The sequence below is a fragment of the Blennius ocellaris genome, assembly GCF_963422515.1.
Source record: "Blennius ocellaris genome assembly, chromosome: 14".
In the NCBI taxonomy this organism is placed as follows: Eukaryota; Metazoa; Chordata; class Actinopteri; order Blenniiformes; family Blenniidae; genus Blennius; species Blennius ocellaris.
In genome coordinates, this window is record NC_137663.1 from 26,002,449 (window position 1) to 26,012,113 (window position 9,665).

A 9,665-nucleotide genomic window follows, 5' to 3' on the forward strand; every position below is an offset into this window, starting at 1 on the left:
AGCAAGGAGGAGCAGAAACGACGTTTTTTTTCTACGTCTGCATCGATTTGTGAAATAATTTTTAAAAAAAAGAAAGAAAAGTGTTGCTCCGTGTCGACTTGTGGGGTTTTTTGGGGTTTTTTTTGTTGTTTTTTTTGTTTTTTTCTGCATGTAAATAACACCTTCGCTTCTCTTCTCCCACAAGAATGACAAGAATGGACTTGCAGGGACATTTCTCAACGGAGTGAAGGACCTCTGTCATCTCGCGTTCAGAACGGTACGGGCGAGCAGCCCCGGGCGATCCACACACACACACACACACACACACACACACACACACACACACACACACACACACACACACACACACGCACACACGTTCAGGCTAGGCAGAAGTATTTACATCTATTAGCAGCTAGTTTGCTATGAAAGGACGCAATCACAGCACAACACAATCACAGCAGGAACTTTTGAGTGTAACATTTAATTTTCAAGTATAAAAAAAAAAAAAAAAAAAAAAGACGCACAAGCTCTTTACAGCTGCGACTTGACTTTTAAAAGCGTTTCAGTTGAACGGATACACAAACAAAACGCTGCGCGTGTTTCGTCACATTTCTCTCAAAAAGCACCTGTAAAAGTTTTTACAGTCTCGTGATGCAACATCATTCCCAGTAGAAAAAGACAAAAACATTCTTTACACGCGAGGCTCTGAAATGGACAGACTACAATACTTTGACCAGCGTATACAAACATTCTGCAGTCTTAAGTTTGGTTTTTGTCCCTGAGACGGTTTTTGGAAAGTCTGCCGGTCCTCGCCGGTCCTCGCCGGCGGCGGCGGCGGGTCACATGACGTCGGAGCACAGCGGGAGGCTGTGCTCCGCCTCCTGCAGGTAGCTCACCTGCCACGGCAGCCCCGGGGCCGCCGGCGGCTCCACGAAAGCGTCCACGTACCCCTGGGTGCAGGAGGCCCACACCCCCGGCTGGTAGCCCAGCCCCTCCCCCGCCGGGGCGTACCGCAGCGGGCTGGGCGGGCGGTCGCAGTGTCCGTGTCCGTGTCCGTAGGGCGGCCCCTCCACCGGGTAGCAGGGGTAGTGCGGCGACGGCGGGCAGGACGACAGCGCGGTGTCCATGTAGTGGGCGTGGCCGTGGGCGCGGGCGCCCGGCGGCGCCTGCGCCTGGTGGGCGACGGCGGGGGCGGCGTGCCAGGGGGCGTAGCCCTGGTGCTCCAGCCGGGGGACGGGCGCGGGGACCCGGGCGTGCTCCAGGCGGGACGCCGCCGGCCGGTGGCACTCCCGGTGGCCGCAGGGCTTCCCCGGCGGGTTGGAGCTGAGGAACACCGACAGCGCGGAGATGCGGTTGATGGCCCGCTGCAGCGTGGCGATCTTGGACAGCCGCTTGCCGCTGAGGTCGTGGTTCAGGGCGACGCGGAGCGCGTTGAACGCCTGGTTGTAGTCCATGATGCGCTTGCGCTCGCGCACGTTGGCCGCCATCCTGCGGGCCTTGGAGCGGACGGGCCGGTTGCGCTTCTTGGCGCGGCCCTCCCCGGGGTCGCCGGGGCTGCCGGCGGAGCCCTCGCTGTCCCGGAACGCCGCCTTGGCGCCCTCCTCCTCGTCGTCCTCCTCCTCGTCCTCGTCCTCGTCCTCGCCGCGGCCCGGCGCGCCCAGCTCCAGTTCCTCTTCTGAAAACTCTGAACCGGCGACGCTGCTGCAGCTCATCCTGTCGACGCCGTCCTCCTCCTCCTCGTCGTCCTCCGGCGGCGGCGGCGGCGCTCGCGGTTTCCCCGAGACTCGACGCGCTTCCCAGCAGCTCCTCGGCGGGACTGGCGGGGCTGCTGAGCCGTCAGCCCAGGTATCCTCCTCCTCCGCTGACTCCTCCGGTGCCGTGTGATTACTCGTACCTCAACAAGACAGGTTGGCCGGCTTTTTAAAGAGCTGGAAGTCACATGGTACAGTCACCTGTGAAGAATGGTGCTCGCTCTCTCTCTCTCTCTCTCTCTCTCTCTCTCTCTCTCTCCCCAGGTTTATGGGGGCCCTCCAGGCAAATGGCACTGTCACCTCCTCCTCCTCCTCCTCCTCCTCCTCCTGACTCTCCCTCACATCCCTCGGAGGTTCTTACCAAAGTGTCTCAACACTTCTTCTCCGTGTAAAACACAAGCAAAACATACTCATTATTTAAAAAACAGCACTTAAGCTCACACTTCCCTTAACGTCCTAATAGACGGATTTTATTTGGCGGGGTTTTTTTTTTCTTTTTTCTGCTCTTCATCACGACTGTAACCTCCGACAACAATTACGTCTCCCGACTTTCCATCGGGCTCGGAAATCAAGTCGCTGCGAGTCCTGCTTCGTTATGAAATGTTGCTTTGCACCAGTAACGTCTCACTCTTTTCACTTTTCGTCACATTACTCACGTTAAGTATTACTATTGTTTTTACTTAGGCATCCCCCCCCACCCCAAATTCCTTTTCTCTCATGGGGATATGACAGAACCTGGCAATGCTTCTTTTACGGCCAAGAGATTTCTCAATGCAAACAACACAACAGACGTCACAGTATGAAGACAAAACTAAAACGATTAATGCTAAATTAGAGTTGCTACCACACAATTATAAAACCAAATTCACGATACAAATATGAAAGTCTTAATATGGAAAAAAAAAAAAAAGTTGGACTATAAATACAACGTTAAAAATGAGTCGTCGCCTGAGAGAAACCGTAATACGAGTCGGAACGTAAAAGTCAAGTGCAAAAGTCACAACACAAATACAAAAGTCGTCTTTCCAATGTGTTTTACACAAATATCAAATAAAAGTCGCGACACGATCACAACGGTGACGACCTGCAGAGGCTCCGGCTGATTTATTGACCAGAGGGTTTGATCGGTCCGTCGCTCTGATTCTGGCTTCTACGTTTGCGTTGCAACTTTTACGTGGAGTTTCGGCTCTCGCGTTCTCTCCACCGTCGAAAGTGGATTTTATTCGCATCGAAATCAGTGACGTCGTCAACTACCAACATAAGAAATGTCCAGTGTGACGTCCCTGGAGGGGAATTTCACTTCTTTTTCTCGGCAGTCGGCACCGGGGGGGGGGGGGGACATCGGTTTAAATAAACGTCCCCTGTACATCAGCCCCCCCCCTACAGTGACAAATTGCACATTCATCCTACAAGTGTCCCAATCTGTCTCCTCTTCGTGGCGTCTGGGATGAAAGCAGCCTTCTTGTCTCGCGTCGGATACAATCGTCTTTGCAATTAGCCGTCCCCGCTGCGGCCATTCTCCCTCGCCGCCGCCGCCGCCGCCGCTCCGCTCCCTCTGCCGCTCAGGTTTAAGGGCCGTGTAATTTAGAGGTGCTTCCCTGGAACTCGTCGCCATAAATCAGGCCGGGGCAGCACCCGAGGACAAGAGCAGAGCGGAGCCCCAGACTTCAAAGCGACGGGAAAAAAAAACAAGGGCAAATATTTTACAATTAGAACCTGCGATTGCTGCCGGCCGGGGCGATCCGTCTTTGGCGGCGAGCGTCCTGATGGGACGAGCCGCTGCGGCGTGGGTTCTGTTAACGGCCTCGGAGAGTCCCACCACTCTTTCTTTTTGATTTTTTTTTACCGCAGTGGACGGCGGCGGCGGCGGCGACGCCCTTTAGTCGGGCTTCTGGCCAAGTGCAATGGGTCAGGTCAGTAAAGACTCTGAAAGGGGGGGTCGTTGAGCAATGACTCCAGCATTGCTTCCTTCCTGCCCCTCTTCTTTTTATTGTGCTGTGCAGCGGCTTGGAGACGCCGACGTCTGAAGCAATTACAGCCCAGAGACTCAGCGCTCTGCTCTCAGACGGGACGTTTTTACTGCCAGGTAATGAGGACGAGCTGCAATTTATACGCTTTGCCCAAATTGCTCAACTACGAATGTGAAGGATGAGTATTTTTTTATTTTTTTTTTTAAAGAAAAACCTGCAGAATCTGTTGAGTACGGGGCCCCTGAAGGGACATGGAGAAAAATAAAAAGACAAAACAACTTTAGCTTAAGCAATAACCTTTGCGAGATCTCGCAAAACTATATTGTTCTATATGTGACGGACGAAGTTTGTCCTTCCAGAGACGCCGTACCCCCCACTGCTGTTGAGAGAAGCTAAAGCTAACGGAGGACACCCAGCCGTACCAGAGTTTTATTTTGAAATCGGCCTAAAATATAAAGACATTCAAGCAATGCTTAGCGGAAGGACGTGATTTTGCGAGATCTCGAGATAGTTTTTATTTTTTCCTCTTCTTTTTTTTTTGTTTTTTTTGTTCTCCATGTCCCTTCTGGGGCTCCGTACTCACACTGTGCTCCATTTGATGAATATTACACATTTAAGTCTTATTTTCTTTTCTTTTGTTTGTCCAAAAGATTCATATTTGCTTCTTTATCAGGTTGGATTCCAATTTAATCCTCACAGCTGTCATCACTCTCTGATTCCTGAGTCGACGTCTCGCCGTTTGCTGCAGATTTGTTGGCTGAACTTTCCCATTATTTGTGAATCATCTTCTTCTTCTTCTTCTACTTCTATCAGATCCCAAAGTTTTGCGCTGAGATCCGGCGAACTCGTGTAAATCCTGAGGAATAAATAACACCTCATCTGCTTGTTGCCGCGCAAAATGACGCACCTGAGGTCAAACTTAACCAGACCGATTAACCTGATAATCATCATCATCATCACAGTAATTCGAGACCAGTGTTTTTCAACCTTTTTGAGCCAAGGCACACTTTTTTGTTTGGAAGAATCTGGAGCCACACCACCACCCGGAAATGTTAAAATGTTAAACTCTGTAGCCTCTATTAACAATATAAAGTCTTTCTCATCAAAGTTTGATCAACAGGAATCAAGTAAATCCAGAAAGCAAGGACTTTTTTTAATAGTGACTCCCTCAGTGTGAAACCTGGACCTGATGGATGAAGAGCTGAGATCCTGGTTCACATTCTTCCTTTTCAAAAACTTCTCCATCACTGTCACTGACACAGTACTTTGATACAAGATGGTAGCAGGAGGTGGAGATGAACCACACTGACGTCTGTCACTTTACATTTCACCGGCAAAGTTCTGTGCTGCCCTCTAGTGGTGAAGAGTATTTATACAGGATTACTCTGCAACACACTGTCGCTGTGAGAGCAAATGTTGTTTTAGAAAGAAATGTGAAATTGGATAATTTCCCACGACTCACCTGACGAGATCAGGAGGAAACACCAGAGGTTGAAAAACACTGATCTAGAGTGTTGTGATACGACTGGGAAATGTCATTTCTGTCGGTGTTAAGTACTATTTCTCGGTGTTGAGTACTATTCCGGGACGTTATTTCAGGTATTTACTGGCCCCGTCACAGTGGCTTTGTTTGGCCCATATATTCACGGATTATTTTTAAAACTTTTTTATTAAAATGAAGGAAATATTAAGTGGATTTGAGGACGGTGGATCGGAAACGCAGTGATTTAGCGTCTCGGCAATAAAATACTCCCACGCAAGTGACTTTGCATAGTTTTCCTCAGGTTTTCCCCCCCAAAAAAAACCTGCATTTGAGTTGAATCTATAACCTTTACATGTGAATGTGAAGCGGAAAAAAAAAAATCACACAAAATATGTTGTTTTTGAAGGATTTCTCTCTTCTTTTTTTTTTTTCCCCCTGCGAGTCTTTAAAAGCCAACCACTCGCCCACACCTCTGAAATAACCCCCGCCGATCCCCCGCATACCTCTTACCGGGCCGACGCTGTTTGAAATCGCGTGTGCGCTTTATCACGCGCTTTTGATTTACGGCTCGGCAAACATGTCAGATTTACTGCGGCGGCGTAAAAGAGCACGGAGGCTGCGGCCTCGGACTCTCCCCGGCCGTTCGCTCCTGACAGCTGACAAGACACCGGTAATTATCAGCCGCCGGGAATAAATCACGAGATTTTTTTTTTTTATCACGCAGCTCCGCCATGCATGCCCTGGATGGAATAACCATTTTGGAGGCGGGGGAGGGGGGGGAGGGGGGGGGAGGGGTGGTTGTCCAACGCCACTGAACCTGGGATTTGTAAATCTCCTGCTCAAGCCCCCATAATGACTGGTTGTTAGCCGTTTGTTATTAGAGGTCTGCGTTGCCAAACGTTATGGATGTATCTCCCCGAAGGGTGTAGTTAGCGCTAATAAGTGAGTAAAGTCCGGGTTCGCTAACCTTGGCTTTGCAGCGGTATGTTAATGCATGTTTTTGGTGTCTGCCATGGAATTTTCTCACCTCAATAAAAAAAGAAGGAAAGCCTCCAGTTGAGTTTGCAGTTTTATCTGAGCCCCAAAATGGAATTTCAGTTTTTTTATTTGTTTTGGGGTTTTTTTGTTGTTTAAACCGAGGCGCTGCTGCGTATTGCGTCATTCTCTCCAGTCGTTCGGGACATAAGCCTTCATTTGATCGGTTTAATGACGGCGTTTTTGTATTCTCTCATTTGAATCGGACTTGTTTTTTTTCCTTCAATTGTCAGAACAATTGTTACCTGCTTCGGTATTCCTGCAGGATTATAGAGAACTTTGTTTCTAGAGAGTTTGTGCAGTTTTCATTTGTCAACTGTTGGAGCCGATCATAAAAAAATAAATGTAAATATCTGAAAAATACATGATGGCTGAGGAATAAACAGTGACAGCAAGGAGTGTTTAAACATAACCAGCTGGTTTTAACTGAGCTGAGACGCAAATGTACTTGAGAGGATTTTACTTTGAGGCCCCGTTGACATATTTGAAGGTGGAAACTGAAAACTTCTGTTGTGTTTTGGGTGTCCGTTTCCATGACAACGCTGCCCGGAGCCACTGAAAATACAACTGGAAAATGACTGCGTCTCCGTGGAGACGAGGGGAAATTGCAACTTTTCTGAAAATGCTAATGTGGCAAATGAGCGCCGGAGTGCCGGGTCGTTCTGCACATGCTCAGTAACGAAAGTAAACAAGCAGGGGAGTCGTGAAGCCCTCTGGATTTAAACTGAACCGAACTGAACCACACCAACCCAGCTCAACCCAGCTCAACTCAACCAAACTGAACCAACTCAATTCATCCAAACCGAATCAAACTCAACTCAACTCAACCAAACTGAACCAACTCAACTCAACCAAACTGAATCAAACTCAACTCAACCAAACTGAATCAAACTCAACTCAACTCAACCAAACTGAATCAAACTCAACCAAACCGAATCAAACTCAACTCAACCAAACTGAATCAAACTCAACTCAACTCAATCAAACTCAACTCAACCAAACCGAATCAAACTCAACTCAACTCAACCAACTGAACCAACTCAACTCAATCAAACTCAACTCAACCAAACCGAATCAAACTCAACTCAACTCAACCAAACTGAATCAAACTCAACTCAACCAAACTAAACCATCTCATCTTAACCAAACCGAATCAAACCCAACTCAACCAAACTCAATCAAACTCAACTCAACTCAACCAACTGAACCAACTCAACTCAACCAAATCGAATCAAACTCAACTCAACCAAATCGAATCAAACTCAACCAACTGAACCAACACAACTAAACTCTACCAAACCGAATCAAACTCAACTCAACTCCACCAAACCGTACTAAACGTACTTTATCAATCACTCGAGGTCACAAAACTACAAAGTTTAAGTTTCTACATTAAAGGCATGTCATTAGTTAAACCGTGTCATTTAAATCTATTTAAAATGATCTGCAGCCCACACAATGGTAAACTCACAAAGTCAGCAGCGAGAGAAAGAACTAACAAGAAACATGAATCTGTCAAAAGGAGAAAAAAAATGAGTTTCATAGGATATTCAGAGAATTCAGATGATTTTATTGTCATTCAGTCAAATTTCATCAGAAACTTGCAGAACGAAAGTCCGATGCAGGGACATCGATTTAAAAAGTACAAGAGATAAAATAAGTTTTTAAATACTTGTGCGGAAGTGCAGTGCAGGAGAATAAATAAATAAAAACCCAGAATAAATAAGTTCTGGACCAAATCAGAGTTGATTACTTTTTGGTTTAGTTTGCTAGACGATGTCGTCAGAGCTTCCCGGGGAACCGAACTGAACCCGGCAGTCGTGCTCAGAGTGGTCTCCGTCTGTCAACGCGCTCGTCTCCCTCGGCCGCGACGCGGTGAGGCATCGTCTGCATCGCCGTACCTTCAAAACAAGAGCGCCAAGACGGCAAGGCCGACTGACACAACAGTTTGTGAATCACTCCGTCTGAAATTACTGGCAATTACGTGGAGCTTGCTCTCGTCGTGCACGCCTTCTATAAAATAAAATTAAAAAAACACACACACACAAAAAACCGGCACTGTCGGGTCCAAACAATGCCCGGCATATTTCAGCATGCGGGAATGGGGTGAGGGTGAGGGTGAGGTGGGGGGGGGGGGGGGGCGACTAGCTCCGTCACAGCCGTTAATCATGGAGGCGTGTTGAAGTTTATTCTGCAGCATTAGAGATGCTTCCAGTGACTCGCCACTCAAAGTGTTGTGATTTATGTGGCGGGAAAGGGCAGATTAAAAACTGATATAAATGAATGCTGGCTCATAAAATCCTGATAAATGTGTTGTTACTTCGCGGGAAGCAGTTAATCACGGCAGGATACGATTTGCTCTGGCAAAAAAAATTTTGATTCATTTGTGTTGCTTTTTTTTTTTTTTTACAGTTTTCCGGTGTTTCGTCGGCTGTCTTCATATTTATTATATTTTTTTGTAACCGAAACGTCTCGCTAACATTTTAAAACGTCACTCCTGATGCGTCTCCACATAAAAAAAACAGGCTGGAGTGTTTTTAAAGGTTTCCTGCGGAAGATGCAGGTAATACCACAGCTGTGCTCTGGGTGGCAGCACTGAGGTATGTCAACAATTTTCATGCTGTTTATTGGAGAGACTTCAGTTTTCCTGTATTGTTTTGAGACTTTTTGTTCTTGAGCCGAAGGACAAGTGGTAAAGATTGTGGAACGAGGCTGCATATAGAAGAAAAAATCGGAAAAACTGAATTATAATGTAAAATCTAACAAAAACAGAGAAGCATGAACTCGTTTTCTAACAGTATTTTTTGTCCCTCATGTTCCGTATGAGTCTGTCGTCTCCCTATTTTGTTCGTCTACTATATAGCGAACGAGTGCTCACGTGGGTGATTCGGAGATTTTTCCCTTCATGACATCATGTGGGGAAATAACCACTCCCCCTTTTTCCTTCGTCAGTAGATTCCAACCCCTGGTGGCTTTTCCTCTTGTCGCCCAGTTTACACGACATTAACGAGTGAAAATGTCAAACTTTGCTTGTGATTTGGTTGTTTGTTTACAACAAACAACCTTCTTTAACTGCAGTAGAATCCTCATTAGAAACATCAATATTTTTAAGTGATTTCAAAGCTCTTTGTTCTGACTGACGTTCATAAACTACTGCGTCAGGTAGGATTTTTATTTTAATGTTGAAATCAATGTAATTATATCTCAAAATATTGACAATAATCATGACTTACAATTGTGCAATTGTGAGAAACATGTTTAACAAAGTATTTTCAAAAGTATGAATCTGAAATTAAAGTAAAAACACACGAATGAAAGCAACAAATTCAGTGCAAAGAAGAAGAATAAAGTTAAGATTAATTAATATTATTATCAAAATGTTGCAAGTGAGTTTAAATGTTGGGGAAAATCTAAATAGAATATATTATTAATGATAAAATCAAT

The 9,665-nt window shown here is 46.4% G+C and overlaps 1 protein-coding gene across 1 annotated transcript; it reads right to left on the minus strand.

Annotated features, from left to right (window-relative positions):
* Nucleotides 1–507: 507 nt before the first annotated feature.
* Nucleotides 508–1,830, minus strand: bhlha9 (basic helix-loop-helix family, member a9). The gene has a single exon (XM_080508866.1). The coding sequence runs from the start codon at nucleotides 1,692–1,694 to the stop codon at nucleotides 822–824; it is 873 nt and encodes a 290-aa protein (XP_080364992.1). The 5' UTR covers nucleotides 1,695–1,830; the 3' UTR covers nucleotides 508–821.
* Between the last annotated feature and the right edge of the window lie 7,835 nt (nucleotides 1,831–9,665).